The sequence below is a fragment of the Salmo salar genome, chromosome 13, assembly GCF_965601325.2.
Source record: "Salmo salar chromosome 13, fSalSal1, whole genome shotgun sequence".
Lineage (NCBI taxonomy): Eukaryota > Metazoa > Chordata > Actinopteri > Salmoniformes > Salmonidae > Salmo > Salmo salar.
The window spans coordinates 53,765,484-53,790,377 of NC_138303.1; the positions used below are offsets into that span (position 1 = coordinate 53,765,484).

Consider the following 24,894-nt stretch of genomic DNA (forward strand, 5'->3'; position numbering starts at 1 on the left):
TCAGACTACTGGCATTTCAGCACCTTGTCCAGCGTCTGAGGCTACAACAAGTACAAGGCCTCGCCACCTAGAATGTGCAATATGAAGTTAACTAATTAACTGTCCTTAAACCAATATAAATGTCAATTGAATGACAATGTTCTTGTCCTTGATATAGTTACCTTTTGAGGGATGGCAAGAGATCTCCACTTCACATGCCAGCCTCCTGTCTGGGACCTGGATGGGTAGAGAGGGCCAGGTGGTGGTAGTCTGAACTCAAATCCTGTTTTGTTCAAAACCCCAAATCACAGCCTGCCCAAAGATGAACTAATATACAATCCTCAATCATACTTCTGAAGCAGGTGGGCACCGAAAAGCATTGTCTGAAGATATTACGCCATAAACACATCAAACAGAGAATGGAGATGGGAAGCACATCCATGATATAGATCATCTTTTTTATTTTAACCCTTGACCTTTTACAGTGCGTTTCATTTGTTTACACAATTATTTGCTAAGTGACAGGTTTTAGCCACTAGTACAGAATCAGATAACAATGTATTATATTACATATCTGGGTTCCCAACCTCCTCGTTAAGGTTTTGCCTTAATCAACATCGTGTTAAAAGACCCCAAAAGTTATTATGCAATGAATAACCATGACAACCATACAAACTCAATATTTAATTTAAATCTTTAAATCTTCAGTTCATTCATTTACAAACAAATCAATCTCATTATCTTTATCTAATGGACATGTCCCTGTTCTGATATTTAAATAATTTCCATGTTGTTAAAGCAGCTATCTGTACCATTAAAACAAACCAAGCAGTGGCCAGTTAGTTAACCTGCTGTCGTCTCCATCATTAATGCTTTAAAAAATAAAAATACCAAAATAAAGAAAATATGGCACTATTTTGTCAAGGAACGCTCATTAGACGAAACAAACAGAGGTTTTTGCAATAGAACAATTTGTTGGAACCACAGCCAAACTCCGGCTACGTTCCAAAACAGTTTCAGTTCATTTTGGAAAGATGACAAACCCAGTTTAGATACAAGGCTAGCCAAACTCGCCTACTGTAAGTACAGGAAATAAAGAAATAGCACTTTAGTACTTACTCTGGAGTCTTTTTAATGCCAGGTACAAAATTCTGAGACAAGAACCTGACAAGGAGGATGATCGAACGATCAATCAAAAGACGAGGGTTGAGCAGTCAATCAAAACCGGACAATGTTACTGTACATCAACATCAAGCCCCTCTCAAACATCACTGTAGAAATACAGTATCAGTCAAACGTTTGGACACACCTACTCATTTCAGGGTTTTTCTTTATTTGTACTATTTTCTATATTGTAGAATAATAGTGAAGATCAAAACTATGAAAAAACACATATGGAATCATGTAGTAACCCAAAAAGTGTTAAACAAATCATAATATGGTGTTTGCAACGCCAGCATGGTGTGTGCAACACCAGGGTTGTGGGTTCGATTCCCACGGGGGGCCAGTACAAAAAAAAATGCATGAAATTAAATGTATGCATTCACTACTGTAAGTTGCTCTGGATAAGAGCGTCTGCTAAATGACTAAAATGTAAATAATATATTTTATATTTGAGATTCTTCAAAGTAGCCACCCTTTGCCTCGATGACAGCTTTACACACTCTTGGCATTCTCTCAACCAGCTTCATGAGGTAGTCAGGAATGCATTTCAATTAACAAGTGTGCCTTGTTAAAAGTTAATTTGTGTAATTTCTTCCTTCTTAATTCGTTTGAGCCAATCAGTTGTGTTGTGACAAGGTAGGGGTGGTACACAGAACACCTCAAATAAACAGAGATATGACAGTGGAACATTTCTTCAAGTGTAGTTGCAAAAACCATCAAGCACTATGATGAAACTGGCTCTCATGAGGACCACCATAGGAAAGGAAGACCCAGAGTTACCTCTGCTGCAGAGGAGAAGTTCATTAGAGTTACCAGCCTCAGAAATTGCAGCCCAAATAAATGCTTCACATAGTTCAAGTAACAAACACATCTCAACATCAACTGTTGAATCAGGCCTTCATGGTCAAATTGCTGCAAAGAAACCACTACTAAATGACACCAATAAGAAGAAGAGACTTGCTTGGGCCAAGAATTACGAGCAATGGACATTAGACCGGTGGAAATCTGTCCTTTGGTCTGATGAGTCCAAATTTGAGATATTTGGTTCCAACCGCCGTGTCTTTGTGAGACGCAGAGAAGGTGAACAGATGATCTCCGCATGTGTGGTTCCCACTGTGAAGCATGGAGGAGGAGGTGTGATGGTGTCGGGGTGATTTGTTGGTGACACTGTCTTTGATTTATTTAGAATTCAAGGCACGCTTAACCAGCATGGCTACCACAGCATTCTGCAGCGATACGCCATCCCATCTGGTTTGCGCTTACTGGGAATATCATTTGTTTTTCAACAGGACAATGACCCAACACACCTCCAGGCTGTGTAAGGGCTATTTGACCAAGAAGGGGAGTGATGGAGTGCTGTGTCAGATGACCTGGCCTCCACAATCACCCAACCTCAAACCAATTGAGTTGGTTTTACTATGAGTTGGACCGCAGAGTGAAGGAAAAGCAGCCAACAAGTGCTCAGCATATGTGGGAACTCCTTCAAGATTGTTGGAAAAGCATTACAGGTGAAGCTGGTTGAGAGAATGCCAAGAGTGTGCAAAGCTGTCATCAAGGCAAAAGGTGGCTACTTTGAAGAATCAAATATAAATATATTTGGATTTGTTTAACACTTTTTTGGATACTACATGATTCCATGTGTTATTTCATAGTTTCAATGTCTTTACTATTATTCTACAATATAGAAAATAGTAAAAATAAAGAAAAACCATTGAATGAGTAGGTGTGTCCAAACTTTTGACCGGTACTGTATACTCCATTATTCAAAACCCCTCCATCCATCCCTCCCTCCCTCTCCCATCAGCTAACAGCCATCAAGTACTTTCTAGTGATCTTTCAAGTCATACTCTATGACAACATTGCAGAAAGCTCTCTATTTGGAAACGCGGCAACAACTTTCCTTGTCTGGATGGTTAGGCATTCTATTATCATTTTTTAAGACTCCTCTGATCAGGTGCATATATATCCGAATGACAATTATTTATCTGTTATAAACCTTTCTCGATACAAATAGTGGGGTACCTCTAATGTTAAAACCGTTGCGACAGGACTTGAGAATAGCATTGATAAAGGCAGAACCACATTAACTGTGTATTTTTTTTTTTTTTAAATAACACATTGCAGGAATGAAAAAGTACACAACCCACCAAATGTGCATTAAGATAAACGGTAACACTTGTCATAACATGGTCATAACACTGTCATGACCCATATATTTACACCTGTTGTGACATCTATTTCGTTATTTTATGAGTGGTTATGACACCTACATAAGTGTCACAACTAAAAAAAAATAATGTAATACCTTTTTCCCAGTCGTTTGAATGTTTGTTTCTTGAAACCTTTGTTGTTGTAATGAATTCTTTACAGTCATGTTATTTTTCATCATATTTTAAATAACTTGTAAAAAATAACCTTTCACACTGTCATGAAGCATTATGACCACCCTGTGTCACTTTACTTGGACTGAGAAAATACACTTTATGACACTGTCAAGAAGCATTATGACCCTCCTAATCATATAAGCCTTTATAGCAGTCAAAAAGAGTGTGTCTTGTCCTGCTCCTGAAATCTTCTCCTGCATTCATCCAGTCATCAGCATTGGGGTAGGTGCATGTCTGACATCAATATGTGTGAAATTACAATGTTAATTTAATATGGTCAACTTAAAAAATATATACATAACATCACAATCAGCCATAAAATAACTACTGTGGTAGGTTTTGTGGGTTTTTACTCTTATGTAGGTGTCATAACCAACCATAAAATAACACAATATATGTCACAACAAGTCTAAATATGTGTCATGACTGTTATGACCATATTATAACAGGTTATGACAAGTTATGTCAGCTGTTATGACATATGAAATGGTTATGACCATGTCATAACGTGTTATGATGCTGGGTGTCAAGTGTTACCACATAATCAAATATTATCGTCAAATATTATTATTCCAGTTACTCCGACACACTTGTCCATTTCATTTCTAACATTTACATTCAAGCTCCACAAAAAGGTACGGCAGCAAGTAAACAGCAGATTTCTCCCTTTTGCTCGAGTTTGGCCTCAAATTCCCTTAAATACACAAACAGCTTGTAGTGCACAAAATAATAAGAATACAAAATTAGACTTAAATACTGTAGCAGCATTTGTTCTTTTTCTTGTTAAAGTTGTCATCAGCCTCCATTTAACAGGTAAAGGCTTTGGAGTCCCAAACACTAGGGAGGGCGAGAGATTGTCCTTGGAGGCGAGTAGGTGGGTGTGTGTGTTTCAGGCGGGGAGGCACATTATGGGGTGGTTGGTTGGTGGGTGTGAGAGCGATGCGCTAGAATGGGGGTGGACATTCAGGTAGGTTTGAGATGGAGCTACAGGAGCAGGGTGGTGGCATGGGGCATCAGGGGGTATCTGAGGCACCAGTGGAGAACAATAGCCCCAGGGCAGGGCAGCAGGACGCTGCAGCCTTCCTTCCAGGCTGGAAATGTGTTAGACCAAAAGGGGTTCAACTCAGTGGGATAGCCTCCATAACAGCTCTTCCTCATCCATCTCCCTCACTCAGTTAATTCACTGTCATCCCCTATCCTCTTCCACTCCTCAGTCAGTCTCTCAACCCCAGTGGTCAGTGGCCTCTCTCCATTCTCAAGCTTTGCCTCCCTGCCACAGAGCAACCACAAGTCCTCCTCATCTTCCCACACAACCAAGACCAGACCATGTTAGGGTAGTAGGAGCAGGGCACATGGCTCAAGATGATCCAAGAAGGTGCTGATCCAGGTCCTAACCGGGCCAAACTGAACTAGGCCAGGCCAGACTGAGCCAGGACTGGGACACTTAGTATGGGGCTCTCTCTCCTGTCTCTCAGCTGGAGGCTGTGGCGATGGGCTTCTTGAGCTGCTGGCTGCAGATCTCTCTGTTCCTAGCCTCCAGCAGCAGGTCATTGCAGATGTTACACACTAAGACAGGGTCGTACAGCTGCTGGTCTGGGATGGGCAGCTTCAGGTGGCAGCAGTCTTTACAGAACACATTGCCACAGTTCCTAAAGGAGGGAAAAGGGCAAACAGAGTCAACAACTAGATTCACATTTTAGTCATTTAGCAGATGCTCTTATCCTGAGTGCATTCAACTAAGGTAGGAAAAACAACCAACTTTCTTCAAAACAGCTGATATCTGCAACTAGATTTACTAAAAACTCAAGGGATGTCGTACGTGCTGCTAAGTCTTTTTTTAATCTCAAATCACGGTTGGTGTGGTATAAAATCTGCTGTGCGTTGAAGGTTTATGCTATATTTATTATCCTACACTTTACATTTTGACTTCTTGATTAATGCATACATTAGCGATCAATGGTAAAGCTAAACAAACCTGCAGTGATGACGTCGCTTGGCCATCCAGAACTCACAGTCGCAGTTGAAACAATGGGAGGCCATGTGATCGGGCACCCACCTGGTGACCTGCATATACACGCATTTCTATTAGAACAGTGTGTGACACATACAGATCCTTCAGAAAGTATTCACACCCCTTGACTTTCTCCACATTTTGTTGTGTTACTGCCTGAATTTAAAATGGATTAAACAGAGTTTGTTTTGTCACTGGCCTACACACAATACTCCATAATGTCAAAGTGGAATTCTGTTTTTCAAAATGTTTATAAATTAATAAAAAATGAAAAGCTGAAATGTGACCCGTTTCAGGAAACTAGGCGTATGTCGCAAGTCACGACTTCACAGAGAGCCATTTGAATTAACCTGTTGGGGCTAGGGGGCAGTATTTTCACGGCTGGATAAAAAAACGTACCGATTTAATCTGGTTACTAATCCTACCCAGTAACTAGAATATGCATATACTTATTATATATGGATAGAAAACACCCTAAAGTTTCTAAAACTGTTTGAATGGTGTCTGTGAGTATAGCAGAACTCATTTGGCAGGCAAAACCCTGAGACATTTTCTGACAGGAAGTGGATACCTGATGTGTTGAATTACCTTTAAGCCTATGCCATTGAAACACACAGGGGTTGATTAATGTTTTGGCACTTCCTATTGCTTCCACTAGATGTCACCAGCCTTTACAAAGTGTTTTGAGTCTTTTACTGTGAGATCTGACCGAACAAGAGCCATGGAACGGTGATGGCCGATTAGACTCTGGCGCGCGAGTTCATGTTGGGTACCCTCGTTCCAATACGTTATAAAAGAGAATGCATTCGTCCACCTTGAATATTATTCATGTTCTGGTTAAAAAAGGCACTAATGATTTATGCTATACAACGTTTGACATGTTTGAACGAACGTAAATATATTTTTTCCCCTCGTTCATGACAAGAAGTCCGGCTGGCTTAGATCATGTGCTAACAACACGGAGCTTTTTGGATATAAATGATGAGCTTTTTTGAACAAAACTACATTCGTTATGGACCTGGGATTCCTGGAAGTGACATCTGATGAAGAGAATCAAAGGTAATGGATTATTTACATAGTATTTTCGATTTTAGATCTCTCCAACATGGCCGTTTGTCTGTATAGCAAAGCATATTTTTCTGGGCGCAGTGCTCAGATTATTGCAAAGTGTGATTTCCCAGTAAGGTTATTTTTAAATCTGGCAAGTTGATTGCGTTCAAGAGATGTAAATCTATAATTCTTTAAATGACAATATAATATTTTACCAATGTTTTCTAATTTTAATTATTTAATTTGTGGCGCTGACTTGACTGCCGGTTATTGGAGGGAAACGATTTCCTCAATATCAATGCCATAGTAAAACGCTGTTTTTGGATATAAATATGAACTTGATAGAACTAAAAATGCATGCATTGTCTAACATAATGTCCTAGGAGTGTCATCTGATGGAGATTGTAAAAGGTTAGTACATCATTTTAGCTGGTTTTATGGTTTTGGTGACACCTGTCTTTGAATTGACAAAACATTACACACAGCTATTGTCAATGTACTCTCCTAACATAATCTAACTTTATGCTTTCGCCGTAAAACCTTTTTGAAATCGGACAACGTGGTTAGATTAAGGAGATGTTTATCTTTCAAAGGGTGTAAGATAGTTGTATGTTTGAAAAATTTGAATTTTGACATTTATTTGGTTTCAAATTTGCCGCTCTTGAAATGCACCTGCTGTTCATAGGGTGCACCACGGGTGGCACGCTAGCGTCCCACATAGCCCCAAGAAGTTAAACATGTTTTATCAAAATGCGTCTTTTTGGGCAGAAACGCCTTCTGGAACATGTGAACTTTCATTTGCCTTAAAAACTTCTTACATCTAGACGTTCCGCTAGCGGAACACCGCTCCAATATCCAATGATAGGGCGTGGCGCGAAATACAAACTCCTCAAAAATCCGAAAACTTCCATTTTTCAAACATATGACTATTTTACACCATTTTAAAGACAAGACTCTCCTTTAGCTAACCACACTGTCCGATTTCAAAAAGGCTTTACAACGAAAGCAAAACATTAGATTATGTCAGGAGAGTACCCAGCCAGAAATAATCAGACACCCATTTTTCAAGCTAGCATATAATGTCACAAAAACCAAAACCACAGCTAAATGCAGCACTAACCTTTGGTGATCTTCATCAGATGACACTCCTAGGACATTATGTTATACAATACATGCATGTTTTGTTCAATCAAGTTCATATTTATATCAAAAACCAGCTTTTTACATTAGCATGTGACGTTCAGAACTAGCATTCCCACCGAACACTTCCGGTGAATTTACTAAATAACTCACGATAAACGTATTTTAAGAATTATAGATACAGAACTCCTTTATGCAATCGCGGTGTCCGATTTTGAAATAGCTTTTCGGTGAAAGCACATTTTGCAATATTCTGAGTAGATAGCCCAGCCATCACAGGCTAGCTAGTTTGACACCCACCAAGTTTGGTACTCACCAAACTCAGATTTACTATAAGAAAAATTGGATTACCTTTGCTGTTCTTTATCAGAATGCACTCCCAGGACTTCTACTTCAATAACAAATGTTGGTTTGGTTCAAAATAATCCATAGTTATATCCAAATAGCGGCGTTTTGTTCGTGCGTTCAAGACACTATCCGAAGGGTAACGCGCCCGCGCGTATCGTGACAAAAAAATTCAAAATATTCCATTACCGTAATTCGAAGCATGTCAAACGCTGTTTAAAATCAATTTTTATGCGATTTTTCTCGTAAAATAGCGATAATATTCCGACCGGGAGTCGTTGTTTTCGTTCAAAGACTGAAAATGTCAAATGGACTCTTCACGTGCATGCGCGAACCCGTCTTATTGTTCTCAGATCGACCACTCAAACTACAGTGTCTGCGGGGTCATGTTGCACTTCCTAAGGCTTCCACTAGATGTCAACAGTCTTTAGAACCCATTTTGAGGCTTCTACTGTAAAGTGATGAGGAATAAGAGCTACTGGAGACAGAACACTGCCAGCAGGGCATGAGCCTCAGGCATGCACACTCACGTGAGAGGTACCTCAGTTCCATAGCATTTTTTTAAGACAAAGGATTTCTCCGGTTGAAACTTTATTGCGGATTTACGATAAAAACATCCTAAAGATTGATTCTATACATCGTTTGACATGTTTCTACGAACTGTAATGGACATTTTTGAGTTTTCTTCTGACCTGCGCGTCCTGAATTTGGATTTGTGAACTGAAGGCACGAACAAAAAGGAGGTATTTGGACATAAAGGAGGGACTTTATCAAACAAAACAAACATTTATTGTGGACCTGGGATTCCTGGGAGTGCATTCTGATGAAGATCATCAAAGGTAAGTCAATATTTATAATGCTATTTCTGACTATTGTTGACTCCAACATGGCGGATATATTGCTTGGCATGTTTTAGTGTCTGAGCGCCGTACTCAGATTATTGCTTTTTCGGTAAAGCTTTTTTGAAATCTGACACAGCGGTTGCATTAAGGAGAAGTTTATCTGAAGTTCCATGTATAACACTTGTATTTTCATGAACATTTATGATGAGTATTTCTGTAAATTGGTGTGGCTCTCTGCAAAATCATCGGATATTTTGGAGGCAAAAGATTACTGAACATAACGTGCCAATGTAAACTGAGATTTTTGGATATAAATATGAACTTTATCGAACAAAACATACATGTATTGTGTAACATGAAGTCATATGAGTGTCATCTGATGAAGATCATCAAAGGTTAGTGATACATTTTCTCTCTATTTCTGCTTTTTGTGACTCCTCTCTTTGGTTGGAAAATGGCTGTGTTATTGTGTGTGTAGGCGCTGACCTAACATAATCATATGTTTTGCTTTCGCCATAAAGCCTTTTTGAAATCAGACACTGTGGCTGGATTAACAAGATGTAAAGCTTTGAAATGGTGTATAATACTTGTATGTTTGAGGAATTTTAATTATGAGATTTTTGTTGTTTTGAATTTGCCGCCCTGCACTTTCACTGGCTGTCTTCATATCGATCCCGCTAACGGGATTCAAGCCGTAAGAAGTTTTTAACAACTTTCAAAGCAGAATTACTTTCCCATTGTTCTTCAAAAATGCAGTGTATGTTAATTAATAAACCATTTTGTAGTCTCCACTTTTATCCAATATAAAAAACACAATTTTACATTTTGCTACATAAGACCAAATCCAGGTGGTGAGTCACAAATATCTTGAGTCAATAAGTATTCAACCCCTTTGTTATGGCAAGCGTAAATAAGTTCAGAAGTAAAAATGTGCTTAACAAGTCATATAATAAAGTTGTATGGACTCTCTGTGCAATAATAGTGTTTAAACTGATGGATTTTTACAGGGATTTTTTTATTATGCTAATTCAATTTTCACGGGTGCACGGACATCAACATTACAGGGTTAACATGATTTTTGAACGACTATCTCATCTCTGTACCCCACACATACAATTATCTGTAAGGTCACTCAGTCGAGCAGTGAATTTTCAAACACAGTTTCAACCACAAAGACCAGGCAGGTTTTCCAAAGCCTTGCAACGAAGGTCACCTATTGGTAGATGGCTAAAAATAAAAAATGCAGATACTGAATATCCCTTTGAGCATGGTGAAGTTATTAATTACATTTTGGATGGCATATCAATACACCCAGTCACTACAAAGATACAGGTGTCCTTCCTAACTCAGTTACCGTAGAGGAAGGAAAGGGCTCATGGATTTCACCAGTTACAGAGTTTAATGGCTGTGATAGGAGAAAACTGAGGCTGGATCAACAACATTGTAGTTACTCCACAATACTAGCCTAACTGAGAGTGAAAAAAGGAAGCCTGTACAGAATAAATATATTCCAAAACATGCATCCTGTTTGCAACAAGGCACTAAAATAATACTGCAAATAAATTGGCCAAGCAATTCACTTTTTGTCCTTAATACAAAGTGTTATGTTTTGGGCAAATCCAATTAAACACTACTGAGTACCACTGTCGATATTTTCAATTATAGTGGCGGCTGCATCATGTCATGGGTATGCTTGTAATCGTTAAGGACTGGGGAGTTTTTTAGGATAAAAAAAATGGTAGGGAGCTAAGTACAGGCCAAATCTACACTGAAGTTACTTACCAAGAAGTGTCACAGAGTTACAGTTTTGACTTCAATCTACTTGAAAATCTATGGCAAGATCTAAAAGATCTGAAAATGGTTGTCCAGCAATGATCAACAACTAATTTGACAGAGCTTGAACATTTTTGAAAAGAATAATGGGCAAATGTTGCATAATCCAGGTGTGGAAAGCGCTTAGACTCACAGTAGTAATTGCTGTCAAAAGTGCTTCTACAAAGTATTGACTCAGGCGTGTGAAAACTGTTGTACCTTAAATGAGATATTTCTGTATTTAATTTATAATAAATTAGCAAAAAAGTCTAAAAATATGTTTTCACTTTGACATTATAAGGTATTGTGTGTAGATAGGTGAATTATTTGTATTTATTTTTATCCATTTTGAATTCAGGCTGTAATAACAAAATTTGGAATAAGTCAAGGGATATGAACACTTTCTGAAGGCACTGTACGTATCAGGGGCAGAAAGGTAGAACGATGAGTGGGGGAGGAGAGGCTGTAGTATACAGTGTAGTATAGGGTTAGGGTTATATATAAGAAGCAGTAGAGAGAGAGAGAAACCTGAAGCAGACTATGAGGGACGCTGACCTCTGTGTCCTTCTGCTCCACTCTGTCCCAGCTGCCCTCGGAGAAACAGTCCTCGCTGTGATCCGACAGACTTTCCTCCTCGTCACTGTCGTCTGATTCACGCAGGCACGTCTGGGAACAGACAGGTCAATATGAGAGGGAGGGAGACAGGTTGAGATCGAGAGACATATGTTGCGAGAGAGACAGTTCCATACTTTTTTTCACTTTCATAATTTCACAGTACAGTAATAATACATTGGGGGTTTATCAACACTGGGTTACTGTTTAAAGTCTACATGAAGAGTTACTCACAATGTCGTCCTCGTAGTCGACGTCAGGCTCAGAGGGCGGCATGCCGTACTGTCTCTCCAGCCTCATCTGCAGCTGGCGCACCTGTCTCCTCAGCACTTCCACTTCCTGTTTATATCCCGCCTCGATCTGCCTGAGACGCTGCTGTACCGCGTCCATGGGCACCGGCAGCCCGTCATCATCCAGGTAGGTCGGGGGGGGCTGGGAGGGCAGGGAGAAGGGAGAGGCTGGTAAAAACTGGTGGGTAGAAGAGGTGGGTGGAGTGCTGGTGCTGGTTTGGCTGCAGATGGCAGCATAGCCTGAGCTGCTTCTGACTGCAGAGAGCCAGCCTGACCCTGACTGGACTGGGCTGGAGCTGGCTGGGGCTGGAGCCGGGCCACGGACCCTTTCCTCCTTCTCCCTTCGGAAGCACTGCGAACCTCCGTTAGGCAACCCGTTGGACACGGCCATGCCCTGGGCACGGAGCAGCTTGCCAGCCAGGCGTCGACTCTGGTAGGCGGTGGGCTGGAGGGCCCGACAGAGACCTGAGGAGAGATTGGCTGGGAGGCCAGACTGGCTGGCTGCGGTGTTGCAGGTAGACTGGACCAGGCCCTGGACACTCTCCCAGTGGGAGCCCAGGAGAGACAGCTCCTCACTGACACTCAGGTGGCTCTGGGAGACCGGGTATCGCACCGCCACTACCTGGCTGTTGTCAACAGGGGGCACTGTAGATGCGGAGGCCATTGCTACTGTTGGTACTGCTACTACACATTCTCTCAGAGGCACCAGCTCTCTACCACTCACAACCTCTGTCCTCTTCCCTTCTCTCTCCGCTCCCTGGGCCTGGGCCTGGGGTAAGTCCCGGGTCTGGCCCAGACTTTCTCTCCTGCTGTGGGGCAGTGTTGGTGGGGCCTCTGCTTTGTCCGTGAGGGTCTCTGTGGAGTCTTCCATGGCCATAGGGGATAGAGGAACTAGCTGCTCTGCAGACGCTGAGTGGCTGTTCTGGAGGCCATTCAGAACAGCTGCCGGTAGTGGGCCCTTCCAGGCAGGTGGGGAAGGTAGGCATGCTTCTGCTGCCCGGGCAGGGTGGGTAGTGACCTCAGCAATCCTGTAGCGGCTGTCAGCCGCCTGTTGTGGCAAGGGAGGGGGAGGGCAATGGGGGCTGGTGGTCTGGGGGAGGGAATGGAGGAGAATGGGTGTGGGCAGGGGGAGAGGGGGGGGATGGGGGAAGCCCTTCTCCAGAGTGACAGGGGGGAGGGGCAGGGAGGGCAGAGGTTGTGTCATCAGACAAATCTCCTCTCTCAACTCCTCAAAGCCCTCTTCCCTTGGCTCCATCTCCAGGGGTGTGGTAGGAGGAGTCTGAGTGACTGGCTCCACCTCCGAGTCATTGTTGTCCAATCCCGTGTCAGGGCTGACATCCTCGGGGCTATCGGGTGCGGCCCCTCCTCCTATAGCAGCCATAGGCTCCAAGCCATGGGCAGTACGGCCCTCCTGGCAGTGCTTGTTGAGGTTGGGGTCGCTGGAGGTGCGGGTGAAGGCCATCCCGTTCTCACACGCCGACACCAGGTTGTCCATGGAGCGAGACTTTGGAAACCTGCACAAAGGGGAAAAAATACCAATCTCAAGTTGACGGAGCTTCCCTCATCTGTGAGCTTCCTTCTGTACGACTAGAGAGCAGGCTGGATCTGAGCAACACTAGAGATGTAAGATAGTGAACCAAGCCCACCTTCAGTTTTCACCACAAGCCTGTTCCCTCCTTATTTAATAAGCCTTGAAAAGAGAGAGCTCAGAGCAATACAAGGAATACAAGTAGCACGTCGATGGCTTGAGAAAAAATTAAGTAAATGGTCTTACGAAAACACTAATGGGCTGTATTGATGACTAGAGACTGAGATGGAAGAATGGAGTGAGTGGGTAAGGGATAGCCCCACCTGTCGAGAGATCGTGAGGTGAGCTCATCTCCCTGTGCGCAGGGGCACAGGTAGAGCTCCATGGCGTCCTCGGCAGCGGTGCAGGGGGAGGAGGTGGGCAGGTAGACGGCCGTCCACAGCTGCAGGGCCCGGGTGTGGCACACCGGCTGCAGCACCTGGACACAAGGGACAGGGAGGAGAGGACCAGGGGGCAGAGGTCAATAAAAGACAAACACATAAATTACGTTTTGTCTCAGTAAATCCATATAAAAGTTGCCGATATCATTTTTTATGCATTTAATCGTGTATATTTGGATGAGAGCATCTTTAATTTCTTTTAAAGGTCAACAAAAGTATCAAAAAGCTCCACTCATTACCGACACACTATGATCCTGGGCGTCATCAGAAGTGTATTGGACATTGGAAAGATTGACACCTTGTGTCTCAGTATGAAAATGGAGGAAAGGGGAGGAGATAATGAGGATAGGATAGAACAGAAGAGAATAGAAAAGAAAAACGTGACCATAGAGGTAGGTTACCATATCATGACAGGGAATATAAAGGAAGTTCTGGAAGTTCTTGTTGCCGGTGCGGAGCAGAGACCAGATGGAGCAGGTGCGTTTGTAGATGTTGCGGGCCTCTCTCTCCCACCTGTTGTTACACAGAAACGTCCCGTACAGACACGAGTATGTGTGTTGAACCAGCTTGACCTGGGGGAAAGGAACAGAACATAACACAGTTAGCCCTACACACATTCCTTACAATACATACAACAGTACACTATTAACAAAGAGTACAAAGGTATGTATAGTTAGACCTTTACAATGGCTTTTTCTCAGTCCTTACACAGCATACAATACTGTATGTACACTTTAAGACACAATACACATAATACTGTGTTCAAAGGTAACTGTCTGATACCTCTTATGTACAAACGTTAAATACATCTTTAAGACATGTCCTATGCAAACAGAAGAGTAGTAAAAAGTGGCAGGTAGAAAGAGCTTCTAAAGGTAGAAAGAGAGAGAAGGTGAAGGCAAAGAGAAAGAGAAAGAGGAGAGAAAAAGAGAGATGAGGGCAAAGAGAGAGAAGAGAATGATTGGGTAAAGGAAAGTGAGAAAGAAAGAAATTGAAAAGGAGAGGTGGTAAGTGTAGCCTACTGTACATACCAAGAATGCCTCGTTGAACTCGAAGAAGCAGGGGAACTGTTTGAGTAGCTGGTGAACACAGTCTAGCCACTGTAGGAAGACAGGACACTGCTCACTCACATCATCAGCACTCTCCTGGTGACCGCAGCGATCGCCAAACTTATGACCGTAGTCCAACCACTCTGTCTCCACCAGTACCTGGAAACCCTGTGGATTGGGGGGTGTTCAGTTGTGTTTCTCACACCATGGCATAAAAAGGTGTGTGTGTGTGTTTTTGGTAAATTCAATAGGGTGTGCAAAACAATTGGTAATACCATGAACTTACTATCAAAATATAACAAAACCTGATATTTGCTGCATCAGTGTTAGTCTTAGTGACCATAGTATCCTAAGGGCTAGGGGTCAGAACGTGTCAGAGAGTGAGTGTGAGTGTGTATGTGTGTACCTCTAGTGTCCTATAGAAGGGGTCCAGCAAGATCTTGGCAAGAGCCACAATCTGTGGGGTACGGTCCCACCCGTCTGAACAATGCACCAGGGCAGGACGTCCCTCCCTTTCCACCGCAGAGCACACTAGAGTGGCAGCCTTCATCATGATGGATAGGTGCTGCAGCCAACGGGTGCTCTCCAGAGCAGAAAGCCAGCTGGGAATACACAAGCCAAGGAGGGACCAATCAGAACAGGTCTAGAGGTTTTAGAATGTATTCTGAGGGAGGTAAATAAATAATGATGGGTTGAGTAAGCAGAGGTAACCCTGAGGACACAGGGGAGGGGGGTGTGGCAGGGGGAAGTGAAGCCCCTGACCTAGATCTGTAATGGACATTTTAAAAGGGGTCACTACAGCACCTCTTTTAGAATACCAGGAAATCTACCATTAGAATAGCCACTGATTCCAGTTTGGGAGTTGGGGCATGCACTCTCTACATGCAAGGAGACAGTCACACACAAAAGACTTCGGACAAATATTATTTGAAATCTTTCAAGTACTTAGAGCATTTTCTTTAGCCTAACCTAGAATGTCAGGTGGGTAGTGTTAGCCCTTTTGGGACTCTTCTACTGTGTCCATTGTGACAGACAAGCTTGCAAATAATTAAGCATACAAATCATTAAGCATACAAATCATTAAAATCCAGATGGAAAATATTTACACAAGAAGCAACCTAATATTACACAGTCAAACTCTCAGTCATTTAGTAAGTTCACAGTTCAAGTATTTTAACCTGTTGGGGCGAGAGGGCAGTATTTTCACGGCCGGATAAAAAACGTACCCGATTTAAACTGGTTACTACTTTTACCCAGAAACGAGAACATGCATATAATTAGTAGATTTGGATAGAAAACACTCTAAAGTTTCTAAAACTGTTTGAATGGTGTCTGTGAGTATAACAGAACTCATATGGCAGGCCAAAACCTGAGAAGATTCCATGCAGGAAGTGCCCTGTCTGACAATTTGTTGTCCTTCTAGGGCATCTCTATCAAAAATAAAGCATTTCTGCTGTAATGTGGCATTTTCTAAGGCTTCCATTGGCTCTAAGAAGGCGCCAGAAAGTGGAATGAGAGCTCTGCAGTCTCTGGGCGAAAAACAGCAGGAGTGTTTGTGAGTGGTCAGGCAGGGAACACTGACACTGGAGCGCGCATGCACGAGAGGACTCCATTTTTTTCTTTCTCTCTTTGATCGGATACAACGTCGCCCGGTTGGAATATTATCGCTATTTTACAAGAAAAATAGCATAACAATTTATTTTAAACAGCGTTTGACATGCTTCGAAGTACGGTAATGGAATATTTGGAATTTTTTTGTCACGAAATGCGCCCGCGCGTCACCCTTCGGATACTGACCTCAACACATGAACAAAACGGAGCTATTTCAATATAACTATGGCTTATTTCGAACCAAAACAACATTTTTTGTTGAAGTAGAAGTCCTGGGAGTGCATTCTGACGAAGAACAGCAAAGGTAATCAAATTTTTCTAATAGTAAATCTGAGTTTGGTGAGGGCCAAACTTGGTGGATGTCAAATTAGCTAGCCTGTGATGGCCGGGCTATCTACTCAGAATATTACAAAATGTGCTTTCGCCGAAAAGCTATTTTAAAATCTGACACCGCGATTGCATAAAGGAGTTCTGTATCTATAATTCTTAAAATAATTGTTATATATTTTGTGAACGTTAATCGTGAGTAATTTAGTAAATTCACTGGAAGTTTGCGGTGGGTATGCTAGTTCTGAACATCACATGCTAATGTAAAAAGCTGGTTTTTGATATAAATATGAACTTGATTGAACAAAACATGCATGTATTGTATAACATAATGTCCTAGGAGTGTCATCTGATGAAGATCATCAAAGGTTAGTGCTACATTTAGCTGTGGTTTTGGTTTTTGTGACATATATGCATGCTTTGAAAATGGCTGTGTGATTATTTTTGGCAGGGAACTCTCCTGACATAATCTAATGTTTTGCTTTCGTTGTAAAGCCTTTTTGAAATCAGACAGTGTGGTTAGATTAATGAGAGTCTTGTCTTTAAAATGGTGTAAAATTATCATATGTTTGAGAAATTGAAGTTATAGCATTTATGAGGTATTTGTATTTTGCGCCACACGATTCCACTGGCTGTTGACACACACACACACACACACACACACACACACACACACACACACACACACACACACACACACACACACACACACACACACACACACACACACACACACACACACACACACACACACACACACACACACACACACACACTTCAGACAGACTTCAGACAGACTTCAGACAGACAGCTGGCCTGCCCAGCGGGAATGGGGCTGGATTGTGGCTGGCTGCATTCCCCTTCTCCCTGTGGTGTAACCTTACTTAGGCCTGGAGAAGGGGATGGAGGGATGAAAGGAGAGAGCGATGGATGGCGGGAGGGAGAGAAAGGTCAGAGGGATCCACTTACTTCCCAGGGTCGGGGATCTGGCTACAGACTGTTCGGAGGGACTGGAAGCTGTTCCTAATGGAGTGGATGTTGGCCATGCCCATGAACATCACCTCACAGTTAGGGTAGTACTCTGAAAACAAAAACATTCAGAAAAACAAAAACATAATCACTCAGACTACAGTTAGGGTAATACTAGGAAACACACAGGAACACACACATACAATAAATTCAGTCACCTGGGGTATTAGTACCCTGCAGATACACAAAGACAAAAATATCCTCGGTCAGAATAAAACACCAAGTACAATCTTTACTGCTTAGGGAGGTGAGCTGTAAAGATGATTGATTACAGTTGTGTTCAAGCTCAGAACACATCCACTTGAAAGAAAACAGGCTAGGCTACTGTCAGGTGATTTGACAGATTGGTCTTGTTGACATTCAGACCTGTCAATGTGAGCGGCTCATGACAATGCGAAAACAAGTTTTTTGAAATGTTTGCAAATGTATTAAATCAAAAAAAATGTAAATACCTTATTTACTTAAATATTCAGAACCTTTGCTATAAGACTCGAAATTGAACTCCGGCGCATCCTGTTTCAATTGATCATCTTTGAGATGTTTCTCCAACTTCATTGGAGTCCACCTGTGGTAAATTCAATTGATTGGACATGATTTGGAAAGGCACACACCTGTCAATATAAGGTCCCACAGTTGACAGTGCATGTCAGAGCAAAAACCAAACCATGAGGTCGAAGGGATTGTCTGTAGAGCTCTGAGACAGGATTGTGTCGAGGCACAGATCTGGGTAACGGTACCAAAACATTTCTACAGCATTGAAGGTCTCCAAGAACACAGTGGCCTCCATTCTTAAATGGAAGAAGTTTGGAAGTACCAAGACTCTTCCTAGAGCTGGCCGCCCAGCCAAACTGAACAATCGAGGGAGAAAGGCCTTGGTCTTTGCTCACTCTGACTCTAGACTTCCTCTGTGGAGATGGGAGAACCTTCCAGAAGGACAACCATCTCTGCAGCACTCCACCAAACACGCCTTTATGGTAGTGGCCAGGCGGAAGCCACTCCTCAGTAAAAGGCACATGACAGCCCGCTTGGAGCTTGCCAAAAGGCACCTAAAGACTCTCAGAACATGAGAAACAAGATTATCTGGTCTGATGAAACCAGGATTGAACTCTTTGGCCTGAATGCCAAGCGTAACATCTGGAAGAAACCTGTCACCATCCCTACGGTGAAGCATGGTGGTGGCAGCATCATGCTGTCGGGATGTTTTTCAGTGGCAGGGACTGGGAGACAAGTCAGGATGAGGGAAAGATGAACGGCGCAAAGTACAGAGATCCTTGATGAAAACCTGCTCCAGAGCGCTCAGGACCTCAGACAGGGGTGAAGGTTCACCTTCCAACAGGACAACGACCCTAAGCACACAGCCAAGACAACGCAGGAGTGGCTTTGGGACAAGTCTCTGAATGTCCTTGAGTGGCCCAGCCAGAGCCCGGACTTGAGCCCGACTGAACATCTCTGGAGAGACCTGAAAATAGCTGTGCGGCGACGCTCCCCATCCAACCTGACAGAGCTTGAGCGGCTCTGCAGAGAAGAAAGGGAGAAACTCCCCAAATACAGGCGTGCCAAGCTTGTAGCGTCATACCCAAGACGACCCAAGGTTGTAATCGATGCCAAAGGTGCTTCAACAAAGTACGAGTAAAGGGTCTGAATACCTAAGTGAATGTGATATTTCAGTTTATTTTTGTATATAAATTTGCTTTGTCATTATGGGGTAATGTGTGTAGATTGATGAGTATTTTTTCTTTCTTTAATCTATCAATTTTAGAATAAGGTTGTAACTAGAGGTCGACCGAATAATCGGCATGGCCGATTAATTAGGGCCGATTTCAAGTTTTCATAACAATCAGTAATCGGCATTTTTGGACGCTGATTATGGGTAATTACATTGCATTCCACGAGGAAACTGCATGACAGGCTGACCATCTGTTACGCGAGTGCAGCAAGGAGCCAAGGTAAGTTGCTAGCTAGCATTAAACTTATCTTATAAAAAAACAATCAATCTTCAAATAATCACTAGTTAACTACACATGGTTGATGATATTACTAGTTTAACTAGCTTGTCCTGCGTTGCATATAGTCAGTGCGGTGCCTATTAATTTATCATCGAATCACAGCCTACTTCGCCAAAAGGGGGATGATTTAATAAAAACGCATTCGTGAAAAAAGCCCAATCGTTGCACGAATGTACCTAACCATAAACATCAATGCCTTTCTTAAAATCAATACACAGAAGAATATTTTTTTAAACCTGCATATTTAGTTAAAAGAAATTCATGTCAGCAGGTAATATTAACTAGGGAATTAGTGTCACCTCTCTTACGTTCATTGCACGCAGAGCCAGAGTATATGCAACAGTTTGGGCCGCCTGGCTTGTTGCAAATTAATTTGCCTGAATTTTTCATAATTATGGCATAACACTGAAGGTTGTGCAATGTAACACCAATATTTAGACTTAGGGTTGCCACCCGTTTGATAAAATACGGGAACTGTTCCGTATTTCAATGAAAGAATAAACGTTTTGTTTTTAAATGATAGTTTCCGGATTTGTCCATATTAATGACCAAAGGCTCGTATTTCTGTGTTTATTATATTATAATTAAGTCTATGATTTGAAATTTGATAGAGCAGTCTGACTGAGCGGTGGTAGGCAGCAGCACGCTCGTAAGCATTCATTCAAACTTTACTGCGTTTGCCAGCAGCTCTTAGCAATGCTTGATTCACAGCGCTGTTTATGACTTCAAGCCTATCAACACCTGAGATTAGGCTGGCAATACTAGTGCCTATTAGAACATCCAATAGTCAAAGGTATATGAAATACAAATGGTATAGAGAGAAATCGTCGAGGCGTCATAATTCCTTAAATAACTACAACCTAAAACTTCTTAACTGGGAATATTGAAGAACTGGCAATATTGAACCACCAGCTTTCATATGTTCTGAGCAAGGAACTTAAACGTTAGCTTTTTTTACATGGCACATATTGCACTTTTACTTTCTTCTCCAACACAGTTTTTTTTTGCATTATTTAAACCAAATTGAGCATGTTTCATTATTTATTTGAGACTAAATAGATGTTATTTATGTATTATATTAAGTTAAAATAAAAGTGTTCATTGCTCATTCAGTATTGTTGTAATTGTCATTATTACAATATATATATATATCTATATATATATATATATATATATATATATATATATATATATATATATATATATATATACACACCAACGATTAATCGGTATCGGCTTTTTTGGTCCTCCAATAATCGGTATCGGCTCGGTCGATGTAGTTGTAACCATCTCTAGTTGTAACCTTACATAATGTGTAAAAACTCAAGGGGTCTGAATACTTTCCGAAGGCACTGTAAGTAATTAAGTCTCAAAGTTTGGCTACATTTTCTGGTGCCTATCTCATGTCAGTATCTTTGTGGACATAAGAGGCTGTAGCCAATACGCATAGTCTATCACCTATACTTTGATATGTAGGCTAATTATTTATGTACATTTACTTAAACTTATTTTTTTGGTTTTCCAATTCATTTAATTGGCTCTTTTGGTTAATGGTCTTGGTGCCCTAGCAGAATAGGGCACCTCTTAAAATCATGAAATTCCAGGCCTGGTGTACTGACCTTCACACTCGCAGCCACCTCCCTTGGCGCGGTTGGCCACTGCAGCGGTATAGGAGCGGGCGTCGAGAATGAGAAGCTTCTGTGGCGCAGCGCTGGCATCAGGGCCTGAACATCCTGTCAGAGAGGAGTCTGAGGCAGAGAGAGAGAGAGAGAGAGAGAGAGGAGTTAGATTTCAGTTTTAGTGGTGTGGGGGAAAGGTAGAGGCAGAATGAGGGATGGAGAGAAAAATATAGATGGAATGGTCCAGATAGGGTACAGGTAGAGAAAATGAGAGATGTGAGGTGGAGGGAGGTAAAGAGAATGACAGATGGAGAGTTCGGAGGGAGAGAGAGAGAGATGGGGTGGTGTGTTTAGGGGACAGGCAGATAACAAGAGATGAAGCATAGGAGAGAGGGAACGAGAGATGTTGACAGGGAACAAATTAATTAAAAAAAAATGAATTCCATGCTGTCACAGTTACCAGCCCTTTCAAGCTTAACATCCTTATCATTTATCGCCCTCCAGGTTCCCTTGGAGAGTTCATCAATGAGCTTGACGCCTTGATAAGTTCCTTTCCTGAGGATGGCTCACCTCTCACAGTTCTGGGTGACTTTAACCTCCCCACGTCTACCTTTGACTCATTCCTCTCTGCCTCCTTCTTTCCACTCCTCTCCTCTTTTGACCTCACCCTCTCACCTTCCCCCCCTACTCACAAGGCAGGCAATACGCTTGACCTCATCTTTACTAGATGCTGTTCTTCCACTAATCTCATTGCAACTCCCCTCCAAATCTCCGACCACTACCTTGTATCCTTTTCCCTCTTGCTCTCATCCAACACTTCTCACTCTGCCCCTACTCGGATGGTATTGCGCCGTCCCAACCTTCGCTCTCTCTCTCCCGCTACTCTCTCCTCTTCCATCCTATCATCTCTTCCCTCTGCTCAAACCTTCTCCAACCTATCTCCTGATTCTGCCTCCTCAACCCTCCTCTCCTCCCTTTCTGCATCCTTTGATTTTCTCTGTCCCCTATCCTCCAGGCCGGCTCGGTCCTCCCCTCCTGCTCCGTGGCTCGACGACTCACTACGAGCTCACAGAACAAGGCTCCGGGCAGCCGAGCGCAAATGGAGGAAAACTCGCCTCCCTGCGGACCTGGCATCCTTTCACTCACTCCTCTCTACATTCTCCTCTTCTGTCTCTGCTGCTAAAGCCACTTTCTACCACTCTAAATTCCAAGCATCTGCCTCTAACCCTAGGAAGCTCTTTGCTACCTTCTCCTCCCTCCTGAATCCTCCTCCCCCTCCCCCCCCCCTCCTCCCTCTCTGCGGATGACTTCGTCAACCATTTTGAAAAGAAGGTTGACGATATCCGATCCTCGTTTGCTAAGTCAAACGACACCGCTGGTCCTGCTCACACTGCCCTACCCTGTGCTTTGACCTCTTTCTCCCCTCTCTCTCCAGATGAAATCTCGCGTCTTGTGACGGCCGGCCGCCCAACAACCTGCCCACTTGACCCTATCCCCTCCTCTCTTCTCCAGACCATTTCCGGAGACCTTCTCCCATTCCTCACCTCGCTCATCAACTCATCCTTGACCGCTGGCTATGTCCCTTCCGTCTTCAAGAGAGCGAGAGTTGCACCCCTTCTGAAAAAACCTACACTCGATCCCTCCGATGTCAACAACTACAGACCAGTATCCCTTCTTTCTTTTCTCTCCAAAACTCTTGAACGTGCCGTCCTTGGCCAGCTCTCCTGCTATCTCTCTCAGAATGACCTTCTTGATCCTAATCAGTCAGGTTTCAAGACTGGGCATTCAACTGAGACTGCTGTTCTCTGTGTCACGGAGGCTCTCCGCACTGCTAAAGCTAACTCTCTCTCCTCTGCTCTCATCCTTCTAGACCTATCTGCTGCCTTTGATACTGTGAACCATCAGATCCTCCTCTCCACCCTCTCCGAGTTGGGCATCTCCGGCGCGGCCCACGCTTGGATTGCGTCCTACCTGACAGGTCGCTCCTACCAGGTGGCGTGGCGAGAATCTGTCTTCGCACCATGCGCTCTCACCACTGGTGTCCCCCAGGGCTCTGTTCTAGGCCCTCTCCTATTCTCGCTATACACCAAGTCACTTGGCTCTGTCATATCCTCACATGGTCTCTCCTATCATTGCTATGCAGACGACACACAATTCATCTTCTCCTTTCCCCCTTCTGATAACCAGGCGGCGAATCGCATCTCTGCATGTCTGTCAGACATATCAGTGTGGATGACGGATCACCAGCTCAAGCTGAACCTCGGCAAGACGGAGCTGCTCTTCCTCCCGGGGAAGGACTGCCCGTTCCATGATCTCGCCATCACGGTTGACAACTCCCTTGTGTCCTCCTCCCAGAGTGCTAAGAACCTTGGCGTGATCCTGGACAACACCCTGTCGTTCTCCACTAATATCAAGGCGGTGACCCGATCCTGTAGGTTCATGCTCTACAACATTCGCAGAGTACGACCCTGCCTCACACAGGAAGCGGTGCAGGTCCTAATCCAGGCACTTGTCATCTCCCGTCTGGATTACTGCAACTCGCTGTTGGCTGGGCTCCTTGCATGTGCCATTAAACCCCTACAACTCATCCAGAACGCCGCAGCCCGTCTGGTGTTCAACCTTCCCAAGTTCTCTCACGTCACCCCGCTCCTCCGCTCTCTCCACTGGCTTCCAGTTGAAGCTCGCATCCGCTACAAGACCATGGTGATTGCCTACGGAGCTGTGAAGGGAACGGCACCTCCATACCTTCAGGCTCTGATCAGGCCCTACACCCAAACAAGGGCACTGCGTTCATCCACCACTGGCCTGCTGGCCCCCCTACCTCTGAGGAAGCACAGTTCCCGCTCAGCCCAGTCAAAACTGTTCGCTGCTCTGGCACCCCAATGGTGGAACAAGCTCCCTCACGACGCCAGGACAGCGGAGTCAATCACCACCTTCCGGAGACACCTGAAACCCCACCTCTTTAAGGAATACCTAGGATAGGATAAAGTAATCCTTCTAACCCCCCCCCCCCCCCCCTTAAAAGATTTAGATGCACTATTGTAAAGTGGTTGTTCCACTGGATATCATAAGGTGAATGCACCATTTTGTAAGTCGCTCTGGATAAGAGCGTCTGCTAAATGACTTAAATGTAAATGTGATGTAATGGAACAGATAGAGATTAAGAGATGGAGGGAGAGAGAAAGGGAAGAGGTGGACAGGTAGAGAGCATGAAAGATTTTGGGATGGAATAGGGTGAGAGAGCGTGACAGAGTGAGCGAGCAAGAGCGACAGGGGATGGACTGGGGATAAACAGAGAGAGGAGTGTTAGGAACAGGGCCATGATGAACAATAGTGCTGGCTCAGCTCTCAGCTCGTCCCCCTGAGACGATCAATATCTCCTCCTGATGATGACCCCTGCAGCATCGCTCAGTAACTGCTACCACGACGAAGGGGGACAACAGCATTGCTAGGGAACTGTGATTGCTAGGCAGGGCCTCATCATGCCAGCAGACACCTCAGATGGAGTCATTACTCACAGTGGACCAGAGCCACTAGCCTCAATCTCTCCCCCACCCAAGTCAATACATGGCCTGCCATTTAGAGTCAGTCAACATTCTCTGTACTGCATGTCTGTCTAGCCTGGTCACAGGTCTGTTGGTGCAGTATAGCCAACT

At 43.4% G+C, this 24,894-nt stretch overlaps 1 protein-coding gene across 2 annotated transcripts in view; it reads right to left on the minus strand.

The window, feature by feature from the left end:
• Nucleotides 1-418: 418 nt before the first annotated feature.
• The window catches only part of LOC106567397 (phosphatidylinositol-3,5-bisphosphate 3-phosphatase MTMR4), a 140,638-nt gene continuing 116,162 nt past the window's right edge, over nucleotides 419-24,894 (minus strand). For both annotated transcript variants that reach the window (XM_014136580.3, XM_082960199.1), the window contains 10 exons: nucleotides 21,239-21,367; nucleotides 17,554-17,665; nucleotides 15,053-15,248; nucleotides 14,629-14,814; nucleotides 13,999-14,169; nucleotides 13,481-13,635; nucleotides 11,574-13,143; nucleotides 11,283-11,393; nucleotides 5,503-5,591; nucleotides 419-5,176 (listed from right to left, as the gene is read on the minus strand). In XM_014136580.3, the coding sequence (XP_013992055.3) occupies nucleotides 4,999-5,176; nucleotides 5,503-5,591; nucleotides 11,283-11,393; nucleotides 11,574-13,143; nucleotides 13,481-13,635; nucleotides 13,999-14,169; nucleotides 14,629-14,814; nucleotides 15,053-15,248; nucleotides 17,554-17,665; nucleotides 21,239-21,367 (2,897 nt within the window). In that variant the 3' untranslated portion in view covers nucleotides 419-4,998. The remainder of the gene's footprint in view (nucleotides 5,177-5,502; nucleotides 5,592-11,282; nucleotides 11,394-11,573; nucleotides 13,144-13,480; nucleotides 13,636-13,998; nucleotides 14,170-14,628; nucleotides 14,815-15,052; nucleotides 15,249-17,553; nucleotides 17,666-21,238; nucleotides 21,368-24,894) is intronic.